The sequence below is a fragment of the Cygnus atratus genome, chromosome 1 (genome assembly GCF_013377495.2).
Source record: "Cygnus atratus isolate AKBS03 ecotype Queensland, Australia chromosome 1, CAtr_DNAZoo_HiC_assembly, whole genome shotgun sequence".
In the NCBI taxonomy this organism is placed as follows: domain Eukaryota; kingdom Metazoa; phylum Chordata; class Aves; order Anseriformes; family Anatidae; genus Cygnus; species Cygnus atratus.
In genome coordinates, this window is record NC_066362.1 from 75,215,364 (window position 1) to 75,230,816 (window position 15,453).

General features: G+C 41.4%; 1 protein-coding gene across 1 annotated transcript; it reads right to left on the reverse strand.

Moving 5' to 3' along the window:
* Nucleotides 1-2,258: 2,258 nt before the first annotated feature.
* On the reverse strand, nucleotides 2,259-14,626 carry LOC118245157 (poly(U)-specific endoribonuclease-A-like). The gene is given in 8 exon segments (XM_035540927.2): nucleotides 2,259-2,675; nucleotides 4,738-4,867; nucleotides 4,869-4,889; nucleotides 5,501-5,613; nucleotides 5,699-5,820; nucleotides 7,032-7,143; nucleotides 8,938-9,037; nucleotides 14,494-14,626. Coding segments are annotated over 8 exon segments (867 nt in total). The 5' UTR covers nucleotides 14,505-14,626; the 3' UTR covers nucleotides 2,259-2,417.
* Between the last annotated feature and the right edge of the window lie 827 nt (nucleotides 14,627-15,453).

Genomic DNA, 15,453 nt, shown 5'->3' on the forward strand with positions numbered 1-15,453 from the left:
TTCTGCCCTCAGGAGAGAGTAGCCTGCTTGTCCAGGCAAAGTGCAGCCAAAGTCCTAGACACCCAGGTGATCAACCCTTTCTGGTCACCATGGGCAGGTGACCAGTGAGTGCCTGGGTGTTTGGCACTGGTCACTGTGTTTCTCTTTTGCAGTTTTCTTCTTTCAATACATTAGACAAAACTGAACCCATACTCTGTGCCTCCATTTTGATTGCTCGCTGCTCTTCTTCTTCTCCCCTTGCGCTTAGCAGGTGTATTTGATAATTTTTATCAAATCATATAATCATTCACTTCCACCATCTCTCCTATAATTTTCTGCTTATTTGCAGATCTAGCTAGATTTATATGTTAAACCTGCTAATTGCCTAGGCATAGGCTGTATCCACTACTAGGCTGTATTAACTATTTCAGAAGGAAAACTGAAGTTCTTGTTCACATCCTTAATTTGCATTCTACCTTGCAAACACCACTTGCGGTTCTGTGGAATACACAGTTACAGTTTTCCTGTAAGCATCTGATCCCCTCTGGCTAAGAGAGCTGTCTGTACTAGTTATGTTAAGATTTAGGCCTGGAGGTTTAAGACCTTCCATAGAAGTCATAATTTGAGAATTACAGAGTTCTAATGTCATTATGCAAAAACAATTCTAAATGCTTTCAGCATAAACTGAGAATATAACTTTCATTCTCTGACATCACTAAATGTATACCCTTAGAGAATGTGTACAGTTGATTTCTTGCCTTTTATTTCTACTATTTGAACTATCACTGAAATCTGTTGTTCTGCAATAGTATCTCTCAACAGTGTACATTTTTTTCCTATTAGGATGGATTTGCCAAGTTTCAGGGACTTCTGAGTACCTGCTGTTACACTTCAAAAAATAGGGGATTGCAGAAACTGGTGATGCTTGTTTGGCTTCATATAAGTTGGTTTTGTGTATGATTTGTGTTGTAGCATCATCCAATCATCCAATTACAACATCATCCCCTTTTTTTTTTTCTATTTATGGTTTTGCTACCAAACAAAATATCAGTGAAGCACATTTATTGTCACATAGGCCACTTTACTGACTGCAGGGCACTCCAGTGTCCCTTAGGGTCACCAAGAGCAGAAATAAGCATGTGGTGGTCCAGCAGCATCAGGTTGATGGAAGTCCCTGAACAGGGGGGTTCGAAGATATTCCATGGTAGCAGTCCTATGTCTATTCCCTTTGTGCTGTGTTTAACCCCTTTATGTGCTGTGTTTAATCCCTTTTGTGCTTGGAACAGTAACTTGCTATCCTTCGTATGTCAGCCTCTCTCTACCTTATGTAACGAAGTATCTCTGTCGGCTTTTTTTTTTTTTCTTTTCTTTGCATATTTCCAGCACTGGGTTGGTTAGTTAGCATTTTAACTTTAACACTCCAACTCATGAAAGTTATATGCACTTTCAAAATCGTGTATTGTCAGAAAATACACATCAGGAGTAATTGTATGATTTGAATATCTAAGCAATCCTTGTCACACTCTCAGAATATCTGCCTGTTTCTGCATTAGCATGAGAAGGAAAAGCATCACATTCCTTTCACTGGAGTATTGAATACATTTTGGAAGAAAAAGGGCAGATGTCCTCATCAGCAAAAGGAACAGTGATCAGATCCTGGAAGAGAACCAGTGTCCCCAGTGGCATCTGATTATTGTCACTGGGGATTTAGTCAGTGTATTATACAGGGGCATTCATCTAACCCTAACACAGATTACACCAGCAGAAAAATGACTGCAGACATCAGTGACTAATGGGAACATAGGTGCCTATACCAGGGACTTGTAAACTTAGGTGAGATAAAGCCTACTGTGGCATTTAGAAGTAGACAAAAATCTGGGCAGATCCACAGCAGTGACAGACTTACTGTTGATCTGATGATCATTCTCACAGCTGAACGTGCTTCCTGGGCATGGGAAAAATGCATTTGAAATTAACCTCTAATGAAATGAGGAGATGAGAAAAAAAATGTACTGTGGTTCAGCTTGCGCCAAATCCAAGTTCCTGTCTGGAAGGAAAAGTATAAAAAATGTATTGCTTCTGTTCTTCCAAATATGCAGCAGGTAACAAATAAGAGAAATGTGTATATCAATTCTAATATGGCTTTTTTATAAATTCTATTATCTGGTGAAAAGTATAGTGTTATAATGTGTTAAGAAAGGCTAATACAAGTTTAATACAGACTTTAATATGAAGAGAAACATGTTTCAAGGTGGGTCAGACACTCCAGCATGGCACACTGTTGATTAAACACTTTATTGCAGACCAAAAGTGAACAACTCAAAAACTTGTATTGGAAATTAATTGTATGAGACAACTCATCAATTTACTCCCTCCCCTCCATCAAATAAACAAAACAAAACAAAACAAAGGTAAATGCTGCCTGATCACTGTAACTACTAGTCTTCACTACTGGTGCTGCAGAGCACTGGATATGCTGTTCCAATGTAGTGCCCATGGCGATAAACAACAATCTGTAGCTCGTATTCTTCTATCTTCACTGTTTCACGTGTGACTCTTTCTTCAGACAGCAGAAAAATGACAGTGTAAAGGGCAAATTCAAACTCAGGGCTGACACCAATAAAGGTGCTTCCAATTGGCTTGACTGAGCCCTTCCAGCTGAATTGGATGCTCAAAACTTGGTCATCTTTGTCAGGCTGAAAGCATAAAAAAAAAAAACACACACAATGGGATAATCTCCAACACAGCTGTGACCACATACCTACAATTTCAGATTCTGGATTTTTAGGTAAAAATTCTCCTGTTTATGGTTCTACAGCTTGTGAATTGTTTTGTCTTCCCCACCTAAACTCATCTTGCACCACTGAAGACAACAGATGGATAGCAGTTTAAGCCAGTGAACTTTTTTTTCTTATATTCCTATTCTCCAAAAAGAGACCAAAGTAGAGCAGACTTAGTTAAATTGAATATCAGATCAAATAAATTATGAGTTTTTTTTATAGGAGACCAAGTGTAAAGTGACTCACCCAGTTTACAGTGAAAGTCAGTGAGAAATAGATGTTACAGATTGAATGCCAGCCCTTCTGAGCTCCTTTCCAGTCCTAATGTGGATTTCTGTAGCTCAGTGCCACAGTGAAGTTGCCTCAACCACAGCTGAGCTACAACTAGAAAGCCCTAAACAACACGTGATACACCATATCCTTGCCATGCCAGGATCACAGACCTGGAGCACAGCTTTTTCCCTGTCCTATAGAGCATACATGATCAGTTTTATCAATTAGGCATTGGCGGTGTTGCCATTCCCCAAACACTAGCACTACTGTTCAAAATAGTTTCAGTACAAAAGGATCTGGGCATGAGGGAGCACTAGGATTTCTTCTGCTTATGTATACCTGGGCAAATTAGGTTCAAAGCAGTTGACCCCCATAGCAGTAGCATCCTCTTCGTACATTTAGTGAAGAAATACGTGTGCTTCGTTTGGTGCCATACCTACACACATGCCCCATTTGGCACTGCTCGTGTTCCTCACAAGCTGGTCACCATTCACAGCAACACATCCAGGAATGGTGTAGGGTCACCAGCACCCACAGCACCCTGCGTCCATGGATGACTGGCTCCACAGGCAAGAACCCCCTGGGACTACTGCACCCTGAGCATGCACAGAAGGAGTTTCTAACCTGTAAGAAAACATAACTGAAAAGCTTACTGGTCATGCTTTAACAGTCTTTTTCTGGGAATTAGAAAGATCCCTAAGACCCTGGTAAGCTTCCTTTAGAAATAGTGAAATAGCACTTTGCTGCCAGGAAAAAATCAAATAACCAACCATGCCTGCCTGCTTGTGAAGTCCCAGTTTGTCCAGTGCCCCAGCAGCCAAGCTATGTTCCAGCAGCCACTGAGAAAGCACAGCTAGCAGCTCTGGAGGTAACTGTACCATCCCAGCCGACCACTCCATCACCCACCAAACACTGCTGTCAAGGAAACATGGCATTTCGGGCTGATGCTTCAGTCTGTGTTTTCTTCACCTGCCCCAGAGTAGGTATAGGCAAAGCTTTCTATCTTTCACACTAGTTCAAGTGCAACAACCCAAAATAGCTTTTAAGCTTCACTTTTTGGTAATCTGGTTCCAAACTGCCAATGCTCTTTGGATTATGCCCCATAATTTTCAGGTCTGAGATTTACAGACTTCCAGTTGCAAGAAGACGACAGCAGCAAGGAATAAATAACCTGATTCAAAAGCCACCAAAGTCAAAGAAGTCTTTCCAATAACTTCAGCTGCCAAGGGGTGAGCTTCCAGATCTGCTAGCAATAAAAACCCAAATCTACAGACTGTACAAGCCCAAGAATAACCTTGCCTTTTCAGCAAAACACCTTTTGTAGCCTGGGCTCAGTAATTCCTGTCATGGCACCTTTTGGAATTTACTGCACTGGAGCTTAGAAGACATCCAGATTAACAGGTTTCTGTCCAGTTTCACTTAAAGTCAGGGGAATTGCCATAGGATTTTGTTTGAATAAAAACGTCTGCTCTCAGCCTTTGTCTTAAAGGGGTCTGGAATTGCAGACTCATGCTGTGTGTGCAATAACCACAAATGATAGTAGGAAGAGGATGAAAGGGGACCTGTCAGTGACTATGGATGTGACTCGGTGGATACAGAGAAAAATGCAACCTTGCCTCTGCATCACGGTGTTCTGATTCATTAGCACAGCTTTTCTCTGTGCACCTATTGATCTTATTTTCTAGGCCACCCTGCTCATTCTTACCCTGGTTTTGTTCTTCCGAGCGATATATCCCTTGTAGTCAATTTGGTTATGCTTCTCCTGAAGGTAAAATTGCACCCAGTTGTGCAAACCTAAGATCTGTTTACCACGCTTTGTTTCTCCAACAAAAACGTTCAAAACCACAAGAATCGGGTCTGTAATAAACCAAAGAATAATATATAGGTCTTTTGTTTGAATAGTTCAAATTCGCTGGGACAAAAGGCAAGAAGATGTACAAGCTTGCCTACGTTAATTTGTGAACAGTTTCTTTATTTGTCAGGATAACTTTAGGGTTTGTTGGGTTTTCTTCTTACTTTGCACAAAACTTGCAGTGGAATCTGGCCACAAAGTTTATTTGATGATGAAGTGGTTAGTAAAAGCCACAGATGTATCTCATCTGCTTATTCTGATTTTAGCAAGACTTTTGACACTGTCTCCTGTAACAGCAATGCAGACAAATTGATGAAGTACAGATTACAAAAGTAAATGGTGTAATTGGCTGAAAAGTGGATGAACTTCTGCGGTTGAATGCGTGTGACTAGGGACACAAGGTCCAGCTGGAGGCCAGCGTACCCCAAGGGTCAACGCTGTCCATATCTGATCAGTAAGCCTTTAAACATGATCTGTGTGGGACCATTGAACACCTGACTTGGGCTGTATCCTGAGGCCATCTTCCAGTTCTGTGTGTAACAGATGGAATTCAGGTTTACCGTTGCATAAATCAGAATAGCCTAAGATGATCAGGGGCCATATTCATCAGACATACCTGTCTCCTTCTTTCCTGGCATAGAGCTGGAACCAGATGTCATAGAGCTGATACTTGCAATCAGCAAGGTTTGGCTTTGCCTTTTTTTTTTTAAGCAGATATTCATGAGCTAGCTGAAAGATAAAAAACAAAGATACATACGAAGTTTACTTTGTAATTCAGTGTTTTCAGTGACTAAAAAAGATCTGTGTTACTCACTTTCATTACTCCAGTCATTAAAATAGCATCAAGAAAACCATTGTTTTCAGCTATTTCTTCTGGAGTCACTACTTCTTCTACTCCGGTTGATGTCTCATAGTTGTCCAATAAGGAAATAAAGGCTGCAGAAAAAGAGAAACTTTCAGCATGTTCATTCTGATGAACAGGCCATGATCATACCTGTGATCCAGTCATTAAAGCCATCATAAAAAGTTGACATATTATGTCAGTGCCTTGAGAGCCTTTAAAGAAAGATGCTCCTTTATGTGTCAGATTTCATTCCTGGGTACAGAGCTGGGTGTAGGGCTAGAGGTGGCTCAAAGCCAGACCACTGCTGCACTTCTTTTTAAGATAAACTGCTCACTACTGAGTTCCCTTGTGGAACAAAGTGGCTGATGCAATAATGACCTTCTACCAAAAAAAAAAAAAATATCTGAGCACCTAAATACCTAAATTGCAGACCTATGTTTATGAACTTGAGCTATGTTGGCAGAAGGTTTTGTGGGAATTACTTCAGCAGAGGAATATCACAGCATGAGGTGACCGTGATTGAGCTTATGGCCTCTGAGTAGATGAGTTCATTTTCTTTGTATCCCCCTTTGCCACCTGCTGCCTCCTATCACTTCAGCTGCTCCTGCTCTACCCTCAGTAGATTCTGAGGGATGATGCATCACACTAAGCTGATAGAAAAATGCCTGAGGTCAAAACTAAGTAATTCCCTGCCAGATTAGTGAGCTGAAGTGACTCAAGGTTGGATTCAGTGAGTACCAGAGCTGTACCACAGGGCAGGATTGTATGGCTCAGAGAAGCGTGGGGGAACAGAGAAGAATGGTGCTTCCCATTAGACCAGCAGTTCGATCAGCTTAGCAACATAGTGCAGCTTCACCCAGGGAAAAGAAAAATCAGGGGAGGAAATATCTGTTGATAGATATACCTGAAGTATAACCCTAACAGAAGTGCAAGGGGTAGCTGTGGACCTAGGGCTGCCTGAAAGGGCTAGGAGCTGTGACCAAAGGAGAAAAGATGACTGGCATTTTTTCAATACATGGAATAATGAAGAGAGTCTCATCCATTTCACTTTGTAGTTGAAGAACCTCAGAAGAATTCAGACCTTGCTATGACACAAAAGGTGTTCTTCCTGACGCTGAGGATACAGGTAACCTCCATGTAAACATCGGGTAAACTACTTGCAAATGACATGTAGCCCGATGTACCTCGTCTCCTTCTCATCTGACCATCCAAATTATATACAATTCTGTATTTCTTGTAAACACATTAAAACAACATGGATTATTCATGTCAATTCCACCATTAACAAAAGAATGGGTCTCACTTGAGAATGTTTTTATGCTCTTCAGGTGATCTTGGTTTACATTGTGAAACAGATGTCTGGCTGCGCTGTCCTGGATAGCACTGTCTCCTTGCTGTAGGGCACCTGCTTTTCCCTAGGAGAAACACCAGAGTAAAATAACAATAGAAGCAAGATGTTCTTAGAGGTGACAGTGGCTGCCCTTATAATAATCAGAACAAAAAGCATAATCCTATCAGGACACTTTCTTAGGAATGGTTATCCTAAAAACAAGAGAAGATATTATTGAAGAAATGTCAGTGTAAAGAGAAAAGACACCCTAGAAATCTGAAATTTCTCTGTTGACACTTGTTCACAGATGATTGTAATGACCCACATGATAGCTCAGTTGTGAACAGTAGCCAGCTCTGCTACTAAATTATATACACCACAAATGATAGAGGAGTAACATAGAGCCAAGGCTGACTCCCACCACAAACAAAGAAAAAGGAGATTTGGACACATTCTGTCTCTTCTCAGTACCCACTGCATACAGTTTATGAGTCCACGCAGTGCAGCAGAGATGTAGTTTGTCTCCTAAGTCCCAAGCCCGCTCCGCAAGCAGTTCTGTGCAGCTCTGGCAGCTTTGGATTGGTGCAAAGTTGTGCTCTGGAGTTTTCAAAGACTTCTAGCCAGCCATATTTAAGGGCATTTTAATCAATATGCCAGGAAACACATCCAAAACAGAAAGGTGGCTTTTGTGATGATTTTCAGGTCTCTGATTCACAAAGGGTGTTCTCAATGAAAGAGGAGAAAAGACGGGCAGCTGTTAATTAACATGAGCAAGGGGGACCTAGAGCCTTGTTCTGAGAAACAAGGAAGCTATGTAGAAGTTTTCCCCTCACACATTAGGGCTAGAGATAGGTACATTTCTTTCAAGTTTATTATCAACAGAAAACTATATCTGTATATATATCTATATAACATTGCAGTAAAGAGTGTGAGCACTTTGAGTACAAAACTGGTTACCAAATTCTCAGTGACCTGCTGCAATCTGTGGCCAAAACACATGGCCATGCTTGTACCACACTGAGCTGGCAAGGAGTGAAATAGCTGCCCATCAAATATGATACTCACTCCTCCCTCACAGTTCCGTAGGAGTGGCAGCAACAACCCTGAAACCCTCCTCACCCACACCGCTCTGCTACTCCATATTCTCCAGCTGAGACCCAGGAATTCCTCAGTTTACTGCTTTACTCCAACAAGAATGACTTGGGACCTGCCGCCACTTCTCCCTTATGGGAAGCCACCCAAACTGTACATGCAAGCAGTCATGCACACACATATGCACAACCGTACACTCACAGAAACATCCAGACCTCAGAACATCTCTAGTCCTGCTCAAAGTATGATCAACACTGAATTCAGACCACATTGTTCTGGCTGTCATCCTGTTGGGTCTTGAAAACCTCCAGAGATGGAGATTTCACTACTTCTCTGGGCATCCTGTTCCATTTGTATTTTTTCTTGTCGAATTTCATGACGCTCCTTCAGCCTGTTCCTCCAGCCTGCCTAGGTCCAGCTGAAGGGCAGCCCTGACCTTGAGCATACCACCTGTATCACCACTGTTTGCTTTCATCTGAAAAAACAGAAAGGTTGTACTCCATCTCCTCCTCCAGGTCACAGATGAAGATATTAAATGTTACAGGCCCCAGGACAGACACTTGAGAGATGCCACTTGTAACCAGTTTTCAGGTAGCATGGCCCATTAAGATGTTCTCTGTACTATTCCCTCACCTAAGTGCTTCTTCATCATTAGAAAGTCTTGCCTATGCCATTAATGGAAATGATGAAGCATAGGCAACTCTTTTAGCAGAAGGCAGTTTCACAGACACTTTTTCCTACAATACCATCCTGCCCTTAATTCTCATGTTACTTAGCAATTAGTTACCTGCACTTCAATTGTATAGTCTTTCCCAGGCATAAAGCGGTTAACATCCATATCCCACATCTCATTGAAAAGTTTAGAAAGTTCATGATTTAAGGCCTTCCTGCCAAGAAATCCAGAGAAATGCACATGTTAAAAAAGACATATACTATTCTTTCCGAAAGTCACTTTTAGAGTCTTCTGTCACTCTAACTGTGTTCTGAACACGGTTAGCGTGTCAGCAGGAAAGTTTTCTCCTCTCCCCACACCTTGCTATCAATCTGCTATAAAAACCATGGTGCTTATGGTCAATATCAATATCTAAAGGATGCAGGTAATCTGTAAAAAAAAAACAAACAGTCTTCCCTAATATTATTTTAGAATACATTTTAATGAAGTTTTTGTTAACAAACCATTTTTTCCATGCAGTGAAATAAAAATGAAGATGTACAAACCAGAGGCAAACAGGAGACTGTTACCAGCACACAGTAGCACTACTCAACAAAACAGAAGGCAAAACTGTCGCGTTAAGGGGTGTAGCCAATTAACTATTATGGGTCTGGTCAGATTCAAGATACGGAACTATCACGGTCATGGATTCACCAGTAATGTAGCACACCCTCACTCTAGTCACGTTCAATGAGAACTGTCACGGCTAGGAACAATGTAATTAAGTGCAATTTATTACAGCAACTTGTACACAGGTTCTTTGGATTGCCGGCGATAAAAATCACTATCTGCAAAAGCAAGCTAGCATGCATAAAATACACAGGTACACAGTCTGGCTCTTAACACGTTAAAAAGGTACAAATACTCTACAGAGATTTCTAAGTTTCCCGGGGAGGCACTTGGTATAACCAAATGTTCAAATCTTACCCAAAGGCATCCCAGTAGGGGTGGGGGGGCGGGAGGGGGGTGGGGGCTGGGGGTGGGGGGTGGATGGGTTGTGGGAGGAGAGGCTCAGCCCATCAACTGATCCCAGAAGTCAAAATGGTGTCTTCCCTTACATCCCCTCTCTCTTAAGCCAATTTATATTATTTTCTATCTTTTAGGTGGAGCTTGAGTGACTCTAGTCAAACATACCTTGGTTATGATTGGTAAAAAGTTTTGTCACTTTCGTTTAAAGGCATAGGCTCCAAGAAATTCAGAGCAAATGCTCAGTGAGGGGTGGTTGCACCTTGGAGGTGGGTAGCTTTTGGGATGGAGGTGTGTTTTGGTATTATAATGATATTATAATGAGCAAAAGTTCACTAGAATACAGCATTTTGTCAAAAACATGACAGGTCGTTGGCTCAGGGTGGCAAATATACAGACTATCGGTCTCGGTGTGTACAAGATCAAGTCCCCATCTTGCCACAGAGCCTAGCCGTGGTATCTTCACTCCATACTGTTCCTTAGAGTCAGCACACCAGGTTCCTCAAGTGCGACAACCTCTAAGGTTGGAAGCCTAGGGAATGCTTAGGTAGTGCAGCTACACTCCACCCTGAAAGCTTCTTCAATGCTGTACATATTCTTTAAAATTTGAAAACCAGTTTAATTTCCCAAGTCACCCCAGGCAGTTACCCCACAAAAGCATTCGCTCTGTGATGCTTTTCTAGTAGTCTTACATACACTTTTCCTATCTTTTTTCCTTCAAGACTCTATGCTAGAGATGCTTTCCTTTGCCCAAATGCAGGGTTATCCTAGCATAAAGCTACAGTGATGAAGGCTGACTAAGACTCTAAACACAAGGTCTGCATACCATAAAATCCTCTCTTTCACTGACCTCAGATGCTCATACAAACCTACCCAGGCTTATCCTTTCCTCATTTTAATGGACTTTTGTCCTTCATAGTAGTGTAGAGTTTTCAGAAGTCTATCCATCCATCTATCAATAAGTTTTGGGAAGGTTTGTTATTTTGATGAACTGCCCAACGGTAGCTCCAGTTCCAGAGCATTATGTCCACACTAACACAAAAGATCACAGATCTTTTCCACCAAGAATAGAGTGGAGAAGAAAGAGAAGTGGATTAAACTTACAATGACTGTCAGTTGAATTAACTGATTGCAAACCAGCACATGCGTCAAAGCCTAGAAAAGTTCCGAATAATTTTAAATTTCTCCTCCAAAGCAAATGCTCTTAAGAAAAAAAAGTGCAGAAGTTTGTCAATGTGGGCTTTTCTTTCAAATAGCCATTTGAGCAACTTGTCTTGTTTTTAATAACTGGTTCTTCTAGACTAGCCCAAGGCACCCTGGAGCCCTGCTTAACTTCCATACTGATATCTGTTGTGTCCTCTCCTCCTGTTCTGGCCAGGATGGAGTTCCTTGCTGCATCCTCCAGCCAGAGGCAGATCCCATGCTCCCTAGCAGGAAGAGCAAACAAATGTAGCGGTAGAGTCACAGTTTTCTGATGTGGCAGCCTAGACGTGAGGCAGCTTGAAAGCACGGCAGAGCAAAATGTGAGCCAGACAGGCACACCCTGTTGGTGGCAGGGAGGGAAGAGAAGTCATAGCAGAAATGAGGGCAATAATCAAGTGGTGGGAGATCAGTCAAGAAGAAATACAGCAAGATGTTATGTGTCTTCTCCTGTCCTGGGCTGTACTTTGTGGCTGGGTAAGAAATGACTAGACTAAGCTCCATGCTGATGGAAAGAGAAAGTAGCAAACTGTGCCTGGAGAACTGGAACCTTTTTTTAAAATCAATTATCAAGCAATTGATAATATCCTTTTTCTCCAGGGTTGTCCAAGTAGCTGTGGGATGGAGCTCATACAGCCTAAGATTAAAATCCTGAAGAGAATAAGTAGTCTGTGCTTGACTCCTTGAGAGCTAGTTGCCCAAAGGAATTCATATCCCAAGGTTAAGAGCCCAAAGCAGTCAGTTCACGTTAATGCACCAGAGGATAAGCTGCAGAAGCTGAGGAGCATAAAGTACGTGTTATATTCATGTTATATTCAGTATTGCTTAGTGTGGGGAAAACAACCTCCCACAGCAGGGCAGACAGCCACAAGTACTGCAGCGGCCACACCTGGGTCTGCCTGCAATCGGGATCTGAGCCACCATGTACCTCCGCTGTGCTGGAGGCGCTGACTATCTGCTGTCATTTGGGCTCTGCATTGCTTTGAGATCATGGGTGGAACATGTATAAGATTGCTTGAATTTTGAGCTGGGGTTGAAGAGGTGTCAATAACTGAAAGAAGGAAAAGGATCAACAATTCTGGTATATGGGAGCCAAAGGATATGTTTGTAGCTAAATGTGTTTATGAAGGAGGATTTTTGCGTAGATCTTACAGTGCAGCAGAAGGAGGCTGACACGAAGCAGATAAATTTAGCCCTTGCCCAAGCCTCATGCTCTGCCCTTACAGCAGAAGTGTGTCTTGTGGCGTCACATTATCAATACTGGCTGTGCAGCCTGTACAAGGCAACTGCTCAGCTTCACAGGGAGTCAGCTACATGGCATATCACAGAAGCCACCACCAGCAGCGTTTTTATTTAATTTCAGTAGAATCTCCACCTTCTTTCCAGAGTCATAAGAAGAGCAATCAATTCCTTCTCAAAAGAGCTTACAAACCAACTTTAAGCAGAAAAGTGCTCATCTCACCAGCTCAGCTGATGTCCCAAGAACAGGATCAACAAGTTCACGGAACAGTACCAGAGATGTTTTTCAAACTCCAAACACCACCTGCATTCCCTTGGATTGACCCAATTTTACTGGATCACTTTTCTCCTGGGATCTAGACCCTCCTGCTGGCTATTCCTTTGCATCAGCTTATCCCGTCTGCTTGAGTACTGCTATATAATGTTTGATATGGTTTTTACCTTGGAAGTAGCTACCAGCGGTGGATAGGAACCTGCTGCCTGTTGAAAGTCCAAGGTATGTGAAACATTAAGGGGGGAGGGGGGAATGGATATCAATATTTTTTTTGTTTAGAATTTTGTACTATATGTGTAGTATTTTATACACATATATTTTAGTATGTATGCATCTCTTTTCTATACAGGAAATCTGTCATCCCTTCAATACCTTCTGCTTATTCTTGGTCTGTTCTTGGCAGATTTGCACTGTGTTTGTAAAGGACTGTAAGGCTCTGTTGATTTGTCCTCCTATAGAAAGCTTACAGAATACCACCTTTAATTTAATAAAATAAAATGTCTTTTCTCTCCTGTTTCTCTTCTGGGTGCTACCCCAATATCAACATGGACTCTTCCTCTCCATTTCCTTGTCCCTTTAATTTCCAAGCAGAGCAGAACACTTCGACACATTGAATAAAGAAAGCAAAGAACTGCCAAAGCAAAGAACTTGTTTAGCAACTTACATAGTCATCTTGTAAAAGTTCTTTCTGGAGCGTATTTCTTTAAGAAAGGTCCAGAAACTTAGCTTACATGTATGAGGTCAGACAACTTCAAAGAGAAGCCCAACACCTTTATGCAAATCCATGACACAAAGCATTTAAGTAAAGCTTTTCTGAAAAAGAGTACTGCATATTTGCACTGTGATTTTCAATATGTTGCATGCATGACTCAAAAACAGATAATTTTTTTTTTTTGGTCACTAATTCAGTGCCCTCTCTATGGTGAAACCTCTCAGCTGTTAGATTTGTACATTCACATAGAATATATCTATGCAAAATATCTGGCCAATTGGGGTTTGTCCATTTGGGAGTCTAGCTCAGAGGCACCTATGTGTGAAAAACACCACTCCAATAACAAGAACACTTAGCCTGCAGTTGTAAGAGCTGGAAAAGCTCTTGGGGGAGATTTTTCTGCAATAGTAACTCCAATGCAACAGCAGTACATCTGGTGCAAAAGAAGATGGTATCAGCATTTCATTGTAGCTTTCATGTGAAACATTCAGGTGATGTGCCAGTTTTTCCAAGTCATTTTCTTGTATGACACTTTCATTCTGTACAAATCATTCCCCAGGAAGCAATCTTTTATTGGTTTTGTTGATCATCTTCTTTAAAGTAAATTTATCTTCAGAGAACCTTTGAACAGAATCCAATTTAAAAAAAATCCTTTAAACTTAGCATAGAAAAGTAAAGCATTTGTAAAGCTTGATGAGCAACCCTTTACATTTCCCAATCCCTTAAAAAAATTGGTTCAAATGTTGTGAAATACATTCATCATCTCATAGGTTTAATTGAAGATGTAAGCAATTCTTTCAATTTTCTTCTTATGCCAGTGTGCATGTCTTTTGCTTGAGCCCAGTGACATTTTTCTTGTTTAAACTTGACATTTGAAATACAAAAGGATAAATAGACAGGTTTTGTAGTTGGAAAAGAAAATGCCTTGCCAATAGCGGTCAGTGAGCAGTTGCTTGGCAAATGCTGTCAAGGTCCTCAGCAGATTTGGAGAACTGATTCTACCTTATCCTCTCTATTCAAGCAAAATGTCACTTTACTTTAGCTTAAAGAATTTATGATTCACTTGTTGTTTTAGTCCTCACCAACTTTTTAGAAAGGTACAAGAACAGAACAGAAACAGGAAGCAGTATTGCTGCAGTGTTGCATTTCATGCAGCTCTCTTTTACACATCTTCCAGACATTTATGTCCTGTCCCCACAGCCCTTCATATTAGAGAAGATTGGTATGATTTTTTCCTTACCTATCAGGCATGCTGGAAAGAAATTTTTCTCCTAGCAAGTGCACGGAGCAGAGAAAATGCAAGCTGAAGCTCTGAAGTCCTTCCAGCAGTCCAGGGAGTGGAGTTGTCTGTCTTACCCGCCAGTCACTCAGACTGACGGACAGCTCTGAAAGGCAATAACAAGGAAGGAGTTGCCAAATCCCACGATGAAACGTGGAGTGCAGCCACAACACCACGTCTCTTGTGCCTCTGTTGGCACGGCCACACATAGACCAGGAAGTTGCAGCAAATTCTGCCAGCCTCGCTCTTTTTCTTATCACCAACATCAGGAGGACAAATAAGACCAAAAAGTACAGCAGAGATGCTGCTACCAGGGTTTTCAGGTATGAATCTGAAATCCTTGTAAAAGCTTCAGACATGATTCAAGTCATTACTTCTGGATTGACCCGGGGTTTTTTATTGGTAGATTTTAGACGTCCACAAGGATTTTGGGCCCAGAAACAAGCACCTCCAGTCTGAAAGCCTTGGCCGAGATGGACAGGCCACTCTAGTGCTACTGGTCTATACACACTTATTATAAAACGACAGAGGGGAAGCTGATAATGAATCAGGCATCTAAAAATTTATAGGTAGGGAAGAAAAATAAAAAAACAGTGCACTTCTCTATGTACAGCTGAAATTGTTGTAGTTGCGACCTTGTAAATACTAGGAGGCATTATAACCAGAAAATGTTTTACAAAGGCAGCCCTTCACATACATCACTGCAAGCAAGTGGGAGCAGGTGCCATAAGCACAGGTACCCTCTCCAGTGCCTGTCCTGAGAAGCATGTATTCATTATGTGGTTAAACTAAAGCTTTGGATGGTTTAAGGCTTATTTTGGTTTGATTTTTTTTTTTTTTTACATTTTCTTCTTCATAGTAATTAATTCCTGAAAACATAGTTTTAGGTTTCAAATGATATATATTTATACAGAAACCAAA